This window comes from Triturus cristatus, chromosome 2_2, assembly GCF_964204655.1.
Source record: "Triturus cristatus chromosome 2_2, aTriCri1.1, whole genome shotgun sequence".
Classification (NCBI taxonomy): domain Eukaryota; kingdom Metazoa; phylum Chordata; class Amphibia; order Caudata; family Salamandridae; genus Triturus; species Triturus cristatus.
In genome coordinates, this window is record NC_140582.1 from 1,036,215,839 (window position 1) to 1,036,236,000 (window position 20,162).

At 43.9% G+C, this 20,162-nt stretch overlaps 1 protein-coding gene across 1 annotated transcript in view; it reads left to right on the top strand.

The window, feature by feature from the left end:
- Nucleotides 1-19,277, top strand: part of LRPAP1 (LDL receptor related protein associated protein 1) — a 140,829-nt gene extending 121,552 nt beyond the window's left edge. The window contains exons 7-8 of the mRNA XM_085642489.1: nt 4,388-4,564; nt 18,462-19,277. Of these exons, the coding sequence (XP_085498615.1) occupies nt 4,388-4,564; nt 18,462-18,530 (246 nt within the window). The 3' untranslated portion in view covers nt 18,531-19,277. The remainder of the gene's footprint in view (nt 1-4,387; nt 4,565-18,461) is intronic.
- Nucleotides 19,278-20,162: the final 885 nt, after the last annotated feature.

The window sequence follows — 20,162 nt, forward strand, 5'->3', positions numbered from 1 at the left end:
ATTTGTCGAGCCCTGCTTGAGGCTCTGCAGAATTTCCCAGCGAGCAGACTCATTCACATGTGCATACAGGAAAACAGAAAGAAAGAAAATTGATTAAACTGATCTTCAGTTGAGGCACAGAAGACATTTTGATTGAAGGACAGAAAATGAATTCAATACGTAGAAATGCAGGTTAAGAAAGATATGTTGAGTGAGAAATATTGGCTACAGAAGTCCTGAGTAGTGAATCCTGATGACGAGAGACTAATTTTGTTATTTTAATTTGGATCATTGGAGTCACACTTGTCGCCTGATCTTGATATTTTAGAAATAGGATATGGAGGTTTCTTCTGCGATTTGAAGGAGGCACCAGAATCTCATGTACCCTCTACAGCGCCAGGATTGCTTGAAATTGTTACATTACAGGACAGAAACCTGGCATAGCACCCTTTCCAGATGTGGAGTTCAAAAAGGTGCTCAGTAAATTGGAGGGGAGATCCAATATACTGTTGGACTCTTTGGAGTTTATAAGTCAAGCAGGGGCTACTGGGCCACCGCCCTGGAGCCTGGAGTAGTTTGCCTCTTCAGTTCCTGGGTCAGTCCTGATATGGCTCTACAAAATTGGTCAAGTACAACCCCTTCAATACTTGCCTCTCAGTGGTAAAAATAGTAAGCTTCTTATAGAGGGCAGTGTGGGCATTGAACAAGCTGAGGAGACAATCAGCCGCACAACAATGTGATTGTTCAGTCCAGTGCTTCTCGTATTTCAAAACTTCATTGGGATTACGCCTTACAGACTGTTTAGTCGTCTGGGCCTCCCTCTGTTGAGGTGCTGATTCATCCTCCTTCCTTGTGCATGTCCTGGGACATAAACTGGAAAGCTTCAAGCAGCAATGGTTGGGTCTGATCACTTGTGCTGATAGCTAGCACCACAGGGATCCAATTAGTGCTTTGGAACACAGTGACATGTGCCTTGATGCAGGAGCTTCTTTCACGGAGTCTGTTCTCCTTTCATGTGGCCTTCTTGGGTTGTTCTCTGGACACAGCTTGTGTGTAGACGGATGTTGCTCACAGCAAGGTAGTCTCCAGTCTGGACCTTAGCCTACCCTCAGTGGCAGTCAAGACTAGCATATCGACAGAGCTGCTTTAGGCGGGAGTGACCCCCTCAGAACCATTTCTCCCATTTGATTAAGTCCTTGCAGACGTCCTGCTTCAGACTTGGTCAAGCCCAGCACAGAGGCTCCAGTGAACAGGACGATTTCCCACTGCCACCACCCCTCATCAAGGGACCCCAATTTCCTTACACAACACCCTACCCCGTAGATCTTGGTGGTCCAAGCCATTTCTTCCTACGTAAATCCTGGTGCATTCCCTTCCGCCTCACCGGATTAGGGAATCCAAGAGGCTGGACATCTGGTTCAACACCTAGCGAGCTCTCTGAACGTCAGGATGGACGGACTCAGCCAAAGATGCTTAGCATATCACAAGTTGCATCTCCATCCGGAGGTGCTGCAATGTCTGTGCAATGGGGAGAGCCTTGGTTAGATCCGTTCACCACTGCCAAGAACATGCAACGTCAGCTGTTCTGTGTGCTGGGGTTTCCAAGGTGGCACTCCCTCAGAGATGCTTTTCTGCTAGCGTGGAGCTCAGGCCTCCTGTATGCCTTTCTGCCCTTACCACTCCTGCCCAGAGTTCTCAAGAGGATCAGGTGCAACCTGGCCCAAGTCAGCCTTGTGGCTCTGGACTGGGCTTGGAGAGTTTGTTATCCTGAGATGTTGAGCATGGCCAACAGTCCTCCGATCAGGTTGCTTCTTTGGGAGGATCTTCTGTCTCAGAAGCAGGGGAATGTTCTCCATCTGAACAACTGTTTACAGCTTTCGACCTTCCCCCTGAAGTCTGCGATGTTATTCTGGCAGCCATGCTTCCCTCCACCAAAACCGTATACGCCTGCCGCAAGTTTGTGGCTTTGTGTGCAGAGTAACCGGTTGACTCTTTCTGCTCCTCTCGCTCAGCTCCAACTCTTTATATTTTCGCTTGCCCATTAAAGCTCTGTTCTGGATACCTTTAAAGGGCTATCTTTCTGCAGTTAGGCCCCTTTCTCTGGTTGCCTAACCAGCCACTCCTCTTCAAATCCCCTGTTGTACATAGGTTCATGGAAGGTTTGCAGTATGATTCCTTCTTCACTCTTCATCATGTCTCAGTGGGGCCTTAATCTAGTCCTGACATTCCTGATGTGCACTCCGTTTGAGCCCTTGGTCAACTGTCCTCTCAGACTCCTTACCATCGAGACGGCCTTCGTGGTGGCAATAACTTCTGTGAACTTCAGGCTTTATCATCCAAGCCTCCATACCTGAACATCTACCCAGACAAGCTGGTTGTTTACACTAGAGCTTCCTTTGTGCCGAAAGTGGTTACTGACACAACGCTGATGATGTCACGCGGAGCTTCTATGGGTCTAGCTTCCAGTCCCCCCTTTGCCCCCGTGGTAGTCAGTTGCGTTGTCAGTAGTGAGTGGTCCGAACTGCCTCATGATAAGATTGTATGTATGGGAAAATCCATGCAATAAGTGTCAGGGTGTCAGGAGGCAGTCTTGTCTGGACATGGACCACATCTGTTTTGCAGCGTAATTGTGTTGTCTGTTCTCCAGGTGCTCCTCCCTCCAGAGGTCCGTCTTCCCCAGGGAGTCAAAGAAGGAGGCCAGGCATGTGTCAGGCCTAGGTCTATCCCCAGACATCCCCAGGGTTGTCCTTTCCAGGTCTGTTTGCAGGGCTCAATTCATGACCCCTCCCCCCACCCCCAATCGGGAGCAGCGCCTCTGGCGTGTCTGCCACGTACCTCATTTTGTCCAGCCACCCACCCCATTTTGTCCAGCCCTCCGGTTTGCACCCTCAGGGGAAAGTGTTTGGAGGTGAGCAGCAAGCTTTCTCAGTATCAGCGTCCACCCACCGCCGCCATGACTCGGCTGCTGCCATTATTTGGGGCAGCATCTCCTCTGGCTCCCAGCTCTCACGCTGCTTAGCAGCTGCACCTTCGAGCAGGTGTTGTCCCCAAAGGCGACCTGCAGCCGCCCACATTTACGGATGGCAGGATCAGTGCGTGCACGGGGCCATAAGCCGGAGCTGCCGTCAAGTGACTACAGGATTCACGAGTCCTTCGTCAAGAGTGGCCCTGCTGCCCTGTTTTCTTTCCCTCTCCAGGTCACCATAGCCAGGTGAGAGCCTCTTAACTACAGCGACCCACCGGACAACAAAACCTCTGCACCCGAGCCCAGGCTCACGTGAACTGACTTTGTTCCTGTGGTCCAGAGACCCTCAAGAGCTCCCACTTGCAGCCTTTCCTTTGCAGGTACTTCTATAGACTCTAACACATAGTGCTGGAGGCTACCAATGCGGCCAGCACCTCTGCACCCGGACATCCCAAGTCCGGTAAAATCGAACTGCTGGTGGTTTCTTGTACATTGGCCCCTAAGCACCTTAAGTCCTAGAAGGCATCCTTCAAAATAGTTTGCAAGTATATCTATGCAGTGTATGTTTCTACCAAAGGATAACATATCCGCGTTCAAGGTTCATACCTCAAAAACAGTTATTTGACTGTATTTTCTATTTCTACTAAATCTATAACTCTGAAAGTCCTTACCTGATTCCGATAATCTTGGTGTCTAAAAATATGGAAAAATCGGTGTCATTTTTCTAAATTAGTAACTCTGTGCGCAACAAATGCCTCACACTACCCTCTGATGAACCTTTTCTGCTCGACCACACCACTATAAATAGAGCACTTGGAATTATTCATTTAAGCCCTGTAAACCAATAAGGGTTGTCTGTACTTTTTGTATGGTGTGCGCTTACATAGGCACTGCTACATAAAAAGCCAACTTCCTACAGTTTGCCTGCATTTTCATATTTGTTTATTTGCCTCGCTCCCTTGTTTCCTGACTTAGGGTGGCATGTTGGGGGCAGAGGAAACAACCACTCACTTGTCCTCTCATATCTTGATCATGATAAATACAAATGTGATCTTCATTATTTGAAAACAGAATCCATATGTATCCTGTCTTAATGGGATTGCAGCTAAAATAGGACAACTTGTATAAAAGCAATTTTTTTCCCTTTTTTTTAATCTATTGACCCACATTCAAGCAGAAGTATATTGTTCCTGCTGTGTACAGTATTCTTTGAGATGCTGTTCAGCCCTTTCTTGACCAGTTACAAGATTCAATTGCCTGCGAAGTCGTCGTTTTTATTTTTCCAGCATTTATATTATATGAAGATTCTTTGAAGTGAATTGAATGAGAGCATCAAATAGAATGGGAGAATTGATGCATTTTTTTAAAGTTGGGTGCTCTGAAAGGTTTGCACACCCGCCCACGTTTCATTCTGATATAAGATTCACTTTGTTCACATTCTAGGAGGAGCTAAAACATTTTGAAGCAAAAGTTGAGAAGCACCAGCATTATCAGAAACAGCTGGAAATCTCCCATGAAAAACTAAAGCACGTCGAAAAGACCGGTGACAAAGAACATCTACTAAGAAACAAAGAGAAATACACCATGCTGGCCGAAAAGACGAAAGAATTGGGTTATAAGGTTTGTAGACCAGCTGGCTGCGCATGCTGTTATGAAAGTTCCTCTGTTCCTGTTATCTGCTTGCTTTGTAAAGACTTTGCTGCTGCTTATGATATCACTGTGGAGCTGATTAACATTGGATTTTAAGAGTTCTGTCTGTCCTTTATTTCATTGCTGCACAACACTCACTGTGCAAAGCAGATCTTTGTCTTGCCATCACTGTTTTTAACCCCTGTAATACTGAGTTTTAAATGCTGAGACTTTTTTAAAAATGTTTTGGGCACTGTGGTCCAAGCCTTGATAACTTACTTTCCACAAAAGGTAAACAACAAAAGAAACAGTGGTGGGGAAAATCTGCGCAGGGGAGTGAAAATTAAAGAAGAAATAGATATCTCACTTAAAGCCACTGCTCCAAGGTTAACAATACGACGACCACCTCACGTCGTAATTAGTGAGCAATGCCCACCTAGTACAATTACAAAATGGTAACCGAGCAAAACGGCTCAAAAGTAAAGCATAAATTAAAGTCCAGGTATCAATTCAGTATTGTAGTCTTCTTTTAATTCAAGCTGTTCAGATCTTTGTCTCTTGTTCCAATACAAGATCTTCCAAAATATGCCTCCAAGCCAAGCCAACACGTGTTTCGTCCTGACAGCTGTAAGGCATGGACTTAATCAGGGCAAAATTGTAACAAACGAGTTGGAAGAGGTAAAGGTACAGTTCAAAAAAGGATCAAGCGCTTCCTCTATGATCCAAGACAAATAGTGCACATTCCTTCCATAGGTACAGTCAAAATGAAAATATCTCAGCTTCTATCTTTGAAATATCAGGTCCAATTATTATCCTCACATCCTTCGAACAGCATGACAAAGGCCCTCACATGGCAATAGTGGCGTGGCCACGATATGTCTAGGATCATAGAGGAAGTGCTTGATCCTTTTTTGAACTGTACCTTTACTTCTTCCAACTCGTTTGTTGCAATTATGCCCTGATTAAGTCCATGCCTTACAGCTGTCAGGATGAAACACGTGTTGGCTTGGCTTGAAGGCATATTTTGGAAGATCTTGTATTGGAACAAGAGACAAAGATCTGAACAGCTTGAATTAAAAGAAGACTACAATACTGAATTGATACCTGGACTTTAATTTATGCTTTACTTTTGAGCCGTTTTGCTCAGTTACCATTTTGTAATTATTTCCACAAAAGGTATCCAGGCCACATTAGCACAATTTTTCCCGCATGTTGGGGATTGTAAAGGTACCCAGGGTTTGTGGATTCTCCCGGGGGAACCAAAAAATAGCCAAAATATAACAAAATTGTGTGGGATTTGTGAATAATGTGGAAAATGTGAAAGAAAGTGTTTTTTTTCTATATATTTCAACAACAAAAGTTTGGTTGTGTTGAGATCACCTTCCTCCCAGCTTTCAGGAAAAGGTGGATTATTTTTTGACTTCATGGTTTTTAGGTTTCGCCTAGCGAAGGCAGCGCATGCGCTGCACTCGCTATTGAGAGTAACTTTTGGAATCGATTCTCCGAAAGCCTTACATGCACGTGCAGGGATGGACAAAGATGACTGCTCTCGCCATTTGTCCAAACCTAACAGCATGCACGTGCATGTAAGGACAGTGGACAGTCCGCCACCATCTTGTTAAACACGCCGCCATGCGCGCACTTTAAACACAGCATGCTTTCACTTTAAACGCAGTTTAAAGTGAAAGCACGCCGCCATGCGCGCGTGCGTGCACTGTGCGCCAGCATGGCCGACCTCCCTTGTTCATTATTTAGAGGAACATTGTGCCTGGTCTGTGTGTTCAGCTCTCTCACTTGCCTCTGTAGAAGACAGTGATCAGCAGTGAAGGTCCCTGCGTCGTCACGGTGTCTGACCAATGTTAACCATACTTTAGCGTTTACTGTGGTGGGAATTTGCCCCAAAGAGCAACAAGTGTGTACAGAAGGAAACGCACGCTTGAGAAGGTGTAAACGGCTTACCCAGTCATTGGGGTGCTAAATCAGATTCCAAAAGAAAAAAAAATCGCATTTTGCATTTAACAGTGCACAGCGTGTTAATCTACAACAACTGTACTCTGGGTCACTTATGACATCATTTGATCGAGGGTGTCTGTGTCAGACACAGAACATGCAAAAAAATTTAGCGCTCTCAGACATGGTTTTCAATGTAAGTTTAAAACACGATAACTAGGCTTATAATGCATCATATAAATGACCTACTTTGTATAGTTTCATGGGAGGTAAATGGCTTGGAAAGTTCAGGTATGAGAATTTTGCGTCCACCTGTATGTGTGACCGAGGGGCATAGGAATGTATGCATATTTTATTGATGCAAAATCGCTAAAATATAATAATAATTGAATTAAATACAAAAGCCCTGACATAGGCCAATAACCTTAATAGCGCTAGCTAAGACCTAAAGTTCACAATAGACAACTATTTCAATATCGGAACGCGTTTCAATCTATGTTAAAAAATGTGAGTATATTTTAAATCTGTTTGTTGGTGGTGTAATTGCATCAGTACCACTTTAAATAATTAAGCAATTAGAAGAAATAGTAAATTCAAGCCCTAATACACCTAGCCAAAACAAACCAACAAAGCAACGCTTTCGAATCCCAGAGTGGTCAACTCTGCCTTTCATCCTTTCGCGGTGATATGAGCCATGGTGACGTGGGCAAACACGACGACTATGCAGTGGGCACCAAGAAACTATTTACTGTGTGGCACTGGCATGTGTGTTTATACATAGACACAAACTTATTTAGGTGGTTGAGATAGCACACAGACAGTGCCGGGGGGCGCAACCTGCCCGGGCTTTTAACAGACGGGTTATAGCACGACAGGAGCACCATGATCATAAAATGCTGTTCACAGAGTGGTGTGATGGTGGGCTGTTGAGGCTAGATTATTGTACCCACTGGGTAATGGGATTGGGTCAAACTAAACGGAACGCTTTACTGCCGTTTTAACATTTCATACATTTACACTTCGATACACCGGATAAAGTGCTGAGTCCAGAATTAAGTATTTAAGATGCAGTTACCCCAGGTTTGCAATCGCAAAGAGGCCAGCAATTGAGCCACTCCGAACGTTACTTCCGCACATATAACACTACATCTTAATGAACTGCCCCCGCTTTGCCCCAGTACCCCCCCTCCCTCCAACCTCTGCCATCAACCCATCCTTCATCTAATGTAAGGAATGCATATTTTAAAAGTGATTGCTTTCAAACGGACATGTTAGGAGTCATTAATAGATGTTGCGGAATTCGATAAAACTACGAATAATACATATACCTCGGAGTAAAATTATGTGCCGGGTTAGAATTAACACCCCAAAAAAGTACATGAATTACAAAAGCGATTGGGCGCAGGAAGCGTGTGTGGGGTTGGGGTAGCCGTGAGTGACACTTCACAATCAGCTTTGGCAATGCTAAAGTACAAACACTATTTCTGTACCTCTTATGGACGGATCGAATCTATACACAGGTTGCCCGCCCTTCCCTCTCAGATGCGCGGTGAATGCATTAGAGCAGAGAGGACCCTCGAGTGTCTGAGAGCTCCTAGAAGCGCGGCTCGGGAGTGGCATGGACCCCACAGTGACGGGAAGGTGGTGGCTGGGCCAGCTTGGCTCTCTGCTGCAAATGGGCCAAATGGGCTACTGATTGGTAACATCCGAGGACGAGAATTGTCAGTGCTAGGACTTTGTCACTGGTTCAGTGGTAGGGCCGACTCGGCGCGACATCTTTTTGAGGACAATAAAGTATCGATGGGTTTGGAGAACAATAAATGGTAAAAGTGTGGTGGCAAGTGCTATATGAAACATTCTGGTAACAGAAAAAGAAGGACGTGAAAAGCTAAGAAACAGGCATTCGCCTTTAAGGTTTTACATTTAAATGCGGATCCGTCACTTTATGCTTTCTACAAGCACACGGAACGTCAGTGTTGGGACTTCTCCAAACGTCTCTTACAGCCTATCTATAGGTCGTAGGCTTGGCCATAGACATTACTCCACCCCACTTACTATAAAATCCACCAGGACTACAGACAAGGGCATGCTCGTTGACAGAATGTGCCTGCGAGCAACTACAAATGCCAGCCTTAATTGCATTTCCTATTTTCTGTGCGGATGATTGTTAATATTTAAAATGAAATGTGTCTCTGCCGTCCATGTAACAAACCCGGCTTGCCAATTACAGCGCAGAGGGGGGTGTTGCTATGTGTGCAGTTCCCCGGCTGCGTGTGGATGACTTTGGAATTGGACCCGTGTTTCACTAGACACACTGGCAAGTTGCTGTACTTCTCGGGGTGCTTCTACAGATTACGCCAGTTAAATTGGGGGTGTCTCGGCAGGCGACTCAAGCCCGAACCCTAATAAACACCTCCAAATGTCTCTACTACTCACTCTCTACTACTCTCTACTACTCTCTATTACTCTCTACTACTCTCTAGTACTCACTCTCTATCTACTACTCTACTCACTCTCTACTACTCTCGCTCTACTACTCTCTACTGCTCTACTACTCACTCTCTACTACTCACTCTCTACTACTCACTCTCTACTACTCACTCTCTACTACTCACTCTCTACTACTCACTCTCTACTACTCACTCTCTACTACTCACTCTCTACTACTTACTCTCTACTACTTACTCTCTACTACCTACTACTCTACTACTCTCTACTACTCCCTCTGTACTACTCACTCTCTACTACTCACTCTCTACTACTCACCTCACTCTCTACTACCCTCTCTACTACTCTCTACACTACTCACTCTCTTCTACTCTACTCTCTACTACTCTCTACTACTCACTCTCTACTACTCACTACCTACTACTCACTACTACTCACTCTACTATTCTCTACTACTCACTCTCCTACTACTCACTCTACTACTCACTCTCTACTACTCACTCTCTACTACTCACTCTCTACTACTCACTCTCTACTCTACCTCTCTCTCTGCATCTTTCTCTACTACTCTCTACCTCTCTACCACTCTCTACCTCTCTACCTCTACCTCTCTACGCACATATATATATATATACATATATACACATACATATACATACATACGCATATGTATGTATATATATATATATATATACACACACATATATAAACATATATATATACATCTGCTTATCTATATAAATACAAATATAAATGCATGCATATATATACATATGCATGTTATGTACATGAAAGTTTGAAAAACACTAATAAAAGCAAAGCTAAAAAGCCACCTAATTACAAACAGAATTCTTTAACTTAAACGAGGGCGAGACCTGTTGCAATGCTTGTTTTTTAACTGGAAGTCCATTTATTTCTTTGTTTTTGGTTGTTTCTGCCTGTTGGCAGGTTGTGGTGAAAACCGGTATGAACCCTATGGGTGAACCAGCAAAGCTATCGTATGGTAAAATCTAACAAAAGAAAAATGGGCATTAGGAAAACCTATACATTTTTTTAATGTGCCCAAGATTTTGAATTAAAGAATAATGGTTATTTGTACAACTCTGAATTTGCTGTTAACCAAACTATTATATCAGTCAAAGGGCATTTTGCGCAAAATGTGTTCATTCTTGCACATCGGCATACATTTGAAAACCAGAAACTGTAAGAAATTCATTTGATAATTAGTTGTGACATATGTGACCGTGTGGGCATGGTTGCAACTCTAGAATGTTAGGGATGTAATAAGGATAGAATGTTGGGAGCCCAGAGGCTATCTGCAGTTGACGGTGGCCGAGGTGTCTGAATAAACAGTACCTCACCTTAACCTTTTCTCTGCTTTTCCGTGTTGGGAAACTGCATGTAACATCACACAAGTGTTATACAATTCTGTATTCCCACACTTTTCCTAATAGAATTGCACCTCAGTTGGGTGGCTGGCTGTGATGTATGCAGTGTGTCTTGAGGCACCCCTCGAGACACTTCTCAATGCTGTTACTTTAACTTGTATTTTACACTCATGCTTGGCGCGGGCACTGGCGAGGATTCGGACGGCAACGAGTCAGTTGCAGTCGAATTCCGTGCCAGATGCACGCGGCAGGCCACGGGTGACATTTGAGGCACCCCTTCTCCACACTGTATCACGGGGGTCACAGCTTTCTCGCTGATTAGAGGCAGGGAGGTGTACATTTCTCTGTTCCCCTCGTGGTTGAAAGAACAGCAATGCGATGCCAAGATAGGGAAGCCTAGTACAGAAACCGTTGCACCAAAGGTGTCTATGAGACAAGCAACCATGAAATGTGTTGTAACCTGTCCCGTTCCCTCTTTCCCTTTTCCCTCCTTTCCCCCCCCTCCTTTCCTCGCCGTATGGGATTGCCCAGCTGTAGAACGTTTGGGCTGAAGCCTGGGTTAGAATGTTGGGGTTGAGAGCGAGAGGCTGAAGGATCCGTTGGAATAAACTGCTTCTCCTGAACTCTACCGGCTTGGAGTTATTATTTACAACATCTTTTTGGCGACGAGTTCAACTTACCGTGCTGGGGACGGTCTGGATCCTTTCCCCAGTGTGATTCTGCCTTTCGTTTGGTCTCCTGGTCGCTGGCTGGTCCATCATTTATATGGAGCTGTGACTTTCCTTGCTCCAGTCGCAAGTTTACTCTGCTCGCTCACCTTGTATGGCCACCTGTGTCTACCGGTGCGACTGTTATCCTGCTGATTCCGTGACTGGTGAGTCCCTTTGAAGCAAGCTGCTGCACAGCTGCTCTAGCGCTGTTGTTAATCAGGATTGCTGCCTGCCGTGGTGCACCTACTTACGCTGCGAGGGCCCGTTCTCTTCGTGCTGGTGATTTGCTGAGGGAGCGATTGCCTCGTTGCCTGTGATCTCTGATGCGGGTTGTTTTGTGACTGCTTTGAGGCGGCGATCGGTTCTTGCTCTCCACTCCTGTGGGGGAAGTTGACTGCCTCCGTAGCCTGTAAGCCCGGCGCTGTTTAGGTCTACGGATCAATACCTGCTTCTGTGCAACCACTCACGTCCCGCTGATTGGCTTCTTTCGCTTGCCTGGAATAACTGTGGGGTGTTCGTGTATCGGCGTTTGTTCTACCTTCCGTCTCCTGAAGGGGAAGTTCATTGGTTCGTGGGTCCGCCCCTCACATGTGACTAAAACTACGGATGACGCCCGCTATCGAGACACTACTCTTTTCCTCATCGTCACCGGCTGTGCTCCTCCTGCTGGGGGAACCTAATTATTCACCTTCAGCGTGTGTTGAAATTGACGCTCCTGCTTATAATTTCTCCTCGTACTTGATGATTTCAGCCTGCTACGATTTTATCGCTGACAGGCTCAGCTCACGTAATGATACTTTTGGTCACAATTCCTGACTGGTTGTTGATTGACTATTACCACACTTTGTGGATTTACCAGCGTTCTTTGCTGTTGTCTCCTCTTCTCTTCCATTGGTTTTCGCTTTCTCTTTTGCTCTATTATCCTTTTCTTTCTATTTCTTTTCCGCTCTCCTCTTTCCCACGTTTAGCTATTATGTCTGCATTTGCAATGTCTCAACCTCCTTCGTTCCTTGATGATAGTGGGGATCCCCTGATTCCATGGAAAAAATGGGTAAACCTATTTGAATCCTATCTTATTGCCATCGGTGGTGACAGGTTTTCTGCTGTGCGCAAACAACATGTCCTTCTGCACAAGCTGGGGAAGCAGGGGAGGGAAATTTTTGATGACCTACCTGATTCTATTGTTGAAAATGTAAATGTGGGGGCAGATGGCGAGGGAGATGTCCAACATGATGTTTATCAGTTAACATTATTGAAATTGGAAGCGCAATTTGGGGACAAGATTAATATTGTCTTAGAACGTCACAAGTTTTTCTTGCGTGTTCAAGGGAAAAATGAAAAAGTGATAAATTATATAGCTGTTTTGAGGGGTTTAGCCTCTACTTGCGAATTTGGTATTTTAACTGAGTCTCTAATTAGGGATCAGCTGGTGAGATGTACTAGTAACAAAAAAATACAAGAAAGACTCCTAGCTGAAGCCCCAGATTTGAAACACGCTATTGATATTGCTAAAAGTATAGAGCATACAGCTTATTGCATGAACAAGATGAAGGAAGCTGTTGAGGTTAGACAAGTAGCGGAAAGCTATGTACACAAGATTTCTGGTAAAGTCACCAAACACAAGCCTCCACTTTCTGATCCTGAAATACACACTGCAACTGGTAACAAACCCAGATGCTACAGGTGCGGTAATCCCAATCACCTAGCCAACTGTGTTAATTGTCCTGCAAGAGGCGTTATGTGTAGCAAATGTAAGAAAAGAGGCCATTTCTCTAAAGTGTGTCATGATGCAAAAAAAAATGTCACCCACATGATTTTGAGTGATCCTGATCCACAGCTCCCTAGCGAAGATATAGTTTTCCAAGTTTCCAACTTTTCTGAATGCAGTAGCTCTTCCTACCCAAAGTGCGAAATATTGCTGGACAATATTAAGTATGAGGTTTACGCAGACACTTGTTCCCCATATACACTCGTAAATGAAGCCACGTTTCAAGCAAATTCAGGGGCACGTATGTATAGTCTTTTGCCTCCAGACATCAACCCAGGGGGTATAATCAAGATCCCATACCACTTGTAGGGATGCTACTCATGAACATTGACTTTAAAGACAGATCGACCGTGGGGAAGGTTTACATCACAAAAAATAGTTCTAATCTACTTGGATGGAAACATCAAAAGGATTTAGGAATCAAACTAGACCCCAATGCACCTGAACCCGTGTACCTGATTGACAGGTCCAACATTGGGATGGAAATTTGCAATACATTTCCAGAGGTATTCACAGACAAACTGGGACTCCTAAAAGGTTTCCTTCACAAAATCAAACTTAAAGATAATGCCAAACCAATCGTCCACAAACCAAGGTCCATCCCACTTTTGATAAGAGAACCACTCAAGAAAGAGCTGGACAGATTGGAAGAGGACAATATCATAGAAAGAATTGAGAGTTCAGAATGGTTGGCGCCCATCGTTGTAGCCGCTAAGGGTGGTAGCAAAGGTATCCGTCTATGTGTTGACCTTAGGGATTTGAACTCTAATATTTGGGTGGACAGATACCCTCTCCCCAACATCAACGAAATGCTGTCTGCCATCCATGGGGCTAAAATCTTTACAGTTCTAGACCTATCCTCAGCATATCACCAGGTCGTTCTCCATCCGGAACCTAAACCTCACTTCTTTCATAACCCCGCACGGGGCTTATCAGTTTTCCAGGTTGCCTTTTGGTCTGGCATCTGCGGCGGCAGTATTCCAGCGTGTCATGCAACACATACTGCAAGGTCTTGGGAAAGTACTCTGTTTCCAAGACGACATCCTGATTCATGGTTCATCAGCAGAAGAGCATAATAAAACTCTGGAAGCAGTGTTGTCCAGACTCAGCAAAGCTGGTTTCACCACTCAGAAAGACAAATGCAAAATCGGGGTGGAATCAGTGGTCTATCTCGGTCACACTATCTCAAGTGAGGGAATCCAACCCAAATCCAATTTGGTGGATTCTGTTAAACTAGCCCCAGCGCCAAACAACAAGGATGAGCTAAAATCATTTCTGGGTTTAGCGGAATATATGTCCAAATTCGTCAAAAACTTTGCGGATCAAGTGCATCCTCTCAGAGTTGTTGAAGAAAGGATCTAATTTTGAGTGGAATCAACAGTGTCAATCAGCTTTACAACTCATCAAGGAGGCCATCGTTGATGCACCTATTCTGAGTGCTTTTGACCCCAATGCTAAAACCACTCTGACCACAGATGCTAGCATGAAGGGGTTAGGAGCTTCACTTACGCAGAGGATAAATGGACAAGAAACCGTGATAGCTTTCGCTTCAAGAACATTGAGAGATGCTGAACTAAACTACTCTACAATAGAAAAAGAAGCCTTGGCTTGCTATTGGGCCATAAACCACTTTAAGTATTACTTGTGGGGTATACCATTTTCATTGAGAACGGACCACAAACCATTACTTCCGTTATTCTCCACTAAACGCCTGGAAAATGTCACTCCACGCATATCTAAATAAGTACTGAATCTACAAGGGTTCAACTACTCCATGATATATGTTCCAGGAATCGACAATAGGGTAGCTGATTGTCTCTCGAGACTACCTGTGTCCAGAGGTGATCCTATACAAAACCCACCGGAGGAGACCATCATTTTGGTTGAAATTCCGGCCATCAATCGTGAGAAATGGGAGAAATCCTTAAGAGAAGATAGTGACCTCGGTGCATTAAAAAACATGATTTGCAGAGAATGGCCTGTAAACAAGTCTGAAGTGCCGGTATCTATCCGTCAATTCTGGTCTGTGAAAGATGAATTGTCCATTGTAAAAGACCTAAGTGGTAGAGGAAATAAAATCATTCCTCCAAAAAATATGTATGAACGTATAATTCAGATCGCACATGAGGGCCACCCAGGTAGAAGCATGACGAAAAGCAAGATCAGGCAGTACTACTGGTTCCCCGGTATGGATTCACTAGTGGAGGATCAAGTAAAGAGTTGTGTGGCCTGTGGTTCCAGTGACAAAACCAAACTTGTCCGCAAATCACCACTTTTCCCAGTAGAATTCCCCACCATACCTTGGGACAAATTGGGTTTAGATATAATTGGTCCCCTGAATCTTCTGAACCATTCTCATAGGTTCATGTTTGTTCTCATTGACTACCATTCCCATTGGATAGTAACGAAAATGGTATCTTCCATCACTACTGCTTCGTTGATAAACTTTTTGAGAGATACCTTTTCTAAAGAAGGTATACCAGGAGTTATGATAACTGACAATGGGGTCCAATTCGCCTCAGAAGAAATGAAGCAGTTTATGTCCACACTATCCATCACACATCTTAGGTCCCCGCTCTACTGCCCCAAAGCTAATGGGTTGGTAGAAAGGGCAAACAGGATGATAAAAGACACTATTCAGCTTGCATTGAGCTCACAGGTACCAGTGGAGGAGGCCATTAGGAAAATGCTGTGCTCGTATCATACGACTCCCAATGCTGTCTCAGGAGTTTCCCCGTTTGTTTCACTCAAAGGCAGGAACCCTGGTTCTAAACTCACTCCCAACTGGCTAAATGGGGGATCTCCTGTTTGGGTGGACAGAGATTCTGTGCTGGGGAAAACTCAACAACATCAACAAGAATACAAGCACAGGTACGACAGACGTTGGGGAGTTTCCAAAAAATGGTGGAAAGATGGCCAATGGGTGGTCGTTAAGAAACCCTTTCTGTCTAAATCCAAGATCTCCTCATTTTCCAAACCACTGAGGATAACTCGTGTTGACAACAATTCTGTAACACTAGAAGATGGTAGCACATGGAGCATGGACAACATAGCTGGTTGTCCCAGCATCTCTGGTTCCCATCCCACCAGTGGAGACGATCAAAGCATCAAAACGTCCCTTAGAGATGAGCACAAAGTTGCAAGAGTACGTAGACCCCCGAGTTGGCAAGCTGAATACAAGATGTAACTCCAGTCAATTCATTTTTCCTTTATGCTCATGTTCTATCTTTGTGGTGGGTTACTCCGTGATATGATTTGTTATGGTATTGCATTTCTCCTGTTTTTCTTGTTTTATCATTTTAGGTAATTGGGAATGTCTATCCAAATCTAATTATGCGTGTTTTTAACTTTCTCCTTATAGTAGGGAGATGTGTTGTAACCTGTCCCGTTCCCTCTTTCCCTTTTCCCTCCTTTCCCCCCCTCATGGGATTGCCCAGCTGTAGAACGTTGGGGCTGAAGCCTGGGTTAGAATGTTGGGGTTGAGAGCAAGAGGCTGAAGGATCCGTTGGAATAAACTCCTTCTCCTGAACTCTACCGGCTTGGAGATATTATTTACAACAAAATGTAACTTTGACGGCAAATGTAGGTTTGAGAAGATTAATGTGTTAATGGGGGACTGGGTTTTAATCAGGAAACCCTTCGAGGTTAAAAAAGGGGAATCTATGTTTTCCATACCTGTAAAATACAGCAAAGTTAGCAAAGGTGCAGCATTCATCATTGGTGAAGGTAACACCAGAGCAAGCTAATAACCTGCAGCAATAAAAAAGTGATGTATCTATTCACGAGCATGACTGGGTGCATTGGCTGCAGTTAGATTTTGAACAAAAGAATGTTCATGGACAGAGTAATGAAGCCACTGATGAAGTGTTACCCATAGATTGGGTCATGATGACCGGGATTGTACAGGTAAAGAAGTGGCGATAGGGTCACACATCAGGAAGGTTCTCAAGATGTTTGATGACTTTATAAGGCACTAGACTATATAGAATATTAGTATGTTCTCACAATTGCAACCTCCTATGTATTTAAGGAACTATTGTTTTAATACATCGTTTTTATGTTTGCAATCTAATGTATATTTAGTAAATTTGTTTTAGTTTTTTTTAAAGGGGGAAGGTGATGCGATGTATGCAGTGTGTCTCAAGGCACTCTTCAAGACGCTTCTCAATGTTATTATTTGTATTTTAAACCTGTGTGGAGCGGACACTGGCAGGGATTCGAAAGGCAATGAGTCCGTTGCAGTCGGACTCCGTGCCAGATGGGCGTGGCATGCCGTATGTGACATTAACAACTTAAGTCTTGCTTTGGTCTACGTGGAGTCCCTTACCACACTGGGCCTGTTGTATATGATGAGAAAGGCCCCAAAACGCAACATGGAGAGATCAAGATTTTGCCTTTCCAATGGATCCATTTTGGTGATGTGGTTAGCTTCAGTAGGGCCTGGCTCAGCCACCACAAATTAGACAGGGGAGTCTAGGATGATGTGACTGGAAGTGGATACTACTATATTTCTTTCCCAGAATGCCCTGCAAGTGCCAACGTTTGGTTAAAAGCATGCATTTTCCTCACATTTTTGAGAGGAAGAGTTCAAAATCTATGTGAGTATCCACAAACGTTTTACCACCATCCATTCCATCACTTCTTCCAATATAAACTGAACCCTGCTTATGTGATTGGGCCTATTGCCTGCAGCAGAAATCGATTAGTGACTTCATATGGTCACAGATTTCATCTATCAATGTGGTGTTCACATGGTTACTGGTGTCATCCGTTCTTGCATTGAGTATTGCACAGGAGATTTCCCCAGTGCACTCCTGGGCATTTTAGAGGCATTGGATATCACATCCTGCAAAAGTGGGTGCGGAGCAGGAGGGTGTAAAGTCCATACAGAGACACAGGCATCTGCTTGAGGACTCTAAATGTTACAACACTCAGATTTGTGTAATAAGGTATTCTGCTTTCTTGGGTTTATTGTTCTTTAACACAAAACCATATGTTTGTGTTAGAGATGTCTTCCAGAAAGTTTCTGTCTTTGGGTATGGTTTATCCCTTAACTTGCATACATATGCACACATATGTAAAAGGATCGCATATAGTCAGGGCCGGACTGACCTTAGCAGTTCCCCGGAGGGGTGGGGGCTGGATTTGTGCCTGCGGGGCCGGTTTTCTTACTGGGGGCTGGTTTTGCATTATCGCCCCACCTCCCAGGGTCGTCAAGCTGCAACCTGCCAGAGCTTTTTGCTTTTCCCAGTCTGGGTCTGCTTATAGTCTGGAATTTCCGAGTACTAAGTGTCCCTCTCCCCAACCATTCAGTCATTTTAAAGCAGGTAAAATGCTTGACTGTTAAAATGGGCCAGTGAAGTGCAAAAGAACACAGTTATCAGTGTTGAAAAATCTGTTGGTATTATTTCACGTTTCTCAGGGGTAAACTTGGAGTGGGCGATTTTCACATCCTACACTCACCAATCCCCATCGATATCTGTGCTTCTGGGTGCAGGATTACTGTTGTTGGACTCTGCTCCTCTATTATATGAGAAAAATATTGATTATATCTTCTTTCGAAGACTGAGTTTAATGGGTCAGTGTTGTAAACTATACACTCATTTTCTTTTTCATTTCTGCAGGTAAAGAAGCACCTTCAAGACTTAACAGGCAGAATATCCAGAGAGGGGCTAACACACAATGAACTATGAAGTTCATCACTATAGTAGTTGTGATGTCCATACTTAACCCTTTACAATTTGCCAAGAAGACATTTGTCTGTTTGCCTGACTCCACGTGTAATTTAAATATCTTCTAGGTTTGTCTTTTTAATCAATTTAAAAGGAAATTACATTTGCACTGATGGAGAACTGGAGATATTCTGACATAGCTGTAAGATTGTTTAGTGTTATATTGTGTTGGAACCACAGATCATTCCTTTCCATTGATAATAATTTTGCACAATTTCAGCTGTTTTCTAAAGAGTGTATTTGAGAGCGAGGTCTGCTGTTCAACCTCATAATCCATGCCAATATTCTACTGCGTAGGAAGGTACTGCATTCTTTTACCATTATCAAGGTTAGCGTTTTCAGAACTTCTTCCAACTATAAGCATCAGAAGATGGTCACGCTCATCCAAAAAAAAAAAAACAGCATTCCCACGACTAGATATATATGTGATTTCCCTAGCAAACATTACCCACGGTTGTTTTGCAATGCAAGATAATTCTTTGCGAGCCACAATAATTATATCTTGCAAGTCTTTGACATTTTTACAAGAAGACATCATTTGAAATGGTGTTGATTGAGAGCTATTCACTGCAAAAGATGTGCCAGCCAAAGTAGGCATTGTGGTAAAATCAATAGCTGTTGGCTACAATAAAGTGTTCTCTTTTTGTACATTTTGCACTTAATTTGATAGTACATGTAATTAAAATAAGCAATGATTTTTGAAAACTTTTTTGTCTCTGGAATTTTTTATTTCTCTACAGTAGAATCGGTTTGTTTATGACCAAGTGAATGCATATAATACTTATTTATATGTCTAGAGTGCACTGCTACTTGGATTAAAGTATCCTGGGGCTGGACAGACACAGGTTCAGAAGTGCTGGGTTCTTGATAGAGTCTTATTAGACCTGGCATCCTTGGCGTGGTCTCCCCTGATGTTTTGCCTTCCATCCTCTTGTTTTTGACTGTTTTGCTGACTTAGTTTTTGCTGGCTTTATGAATCTGGGCTCTTTACCGTTGCTAAAAAGTGCCAAAGTGCATGTGCTCTTTACTTAAAATATGGTAACATTGGTTTGTCCACAATTGGCATATTTGATTTACTTGTAAGTACCTAGTAAAGTGTACTACATGTGCCCAGGGCCTGTAAATCAAATGCTACTTTTGGGTTTGCAGCACTGATTGTGCCACCTGCTTAAGTAGCCCTTTAAACATGTCTGAGGCATGTATGTGCAATTTCTAATCTGCCATGACGACCTGGCAAGTTAACAAACTCCGCAACGCAACAAGATGATGGACAGAGTGCTGAACTTTTTAATCCATCATTCTTTTGCTCACCATGCCACCCCAGTTTGGACCCAGCTATATGCAAATCAGTCTTGATTTTGCTCCACATGGGAACAGTCCAGCCTGAACTGCCAAGCCAGGTCCTGCTTGAACTGGAAACAATCTAGGACTTGTTTCGGGGTATGCCAAGATGTGGGTCCCTTGCTCACTTTGCCACTGGATTCAAGCTAGTTGGCTGATGAGGAGTGTTACACTGAAACTGGTCTTGGGATGCTTGTTTTCGGTCCAGGAGGGATCTGGCTTGGCATTTGGGGCTGGACTGTTCACATGAGG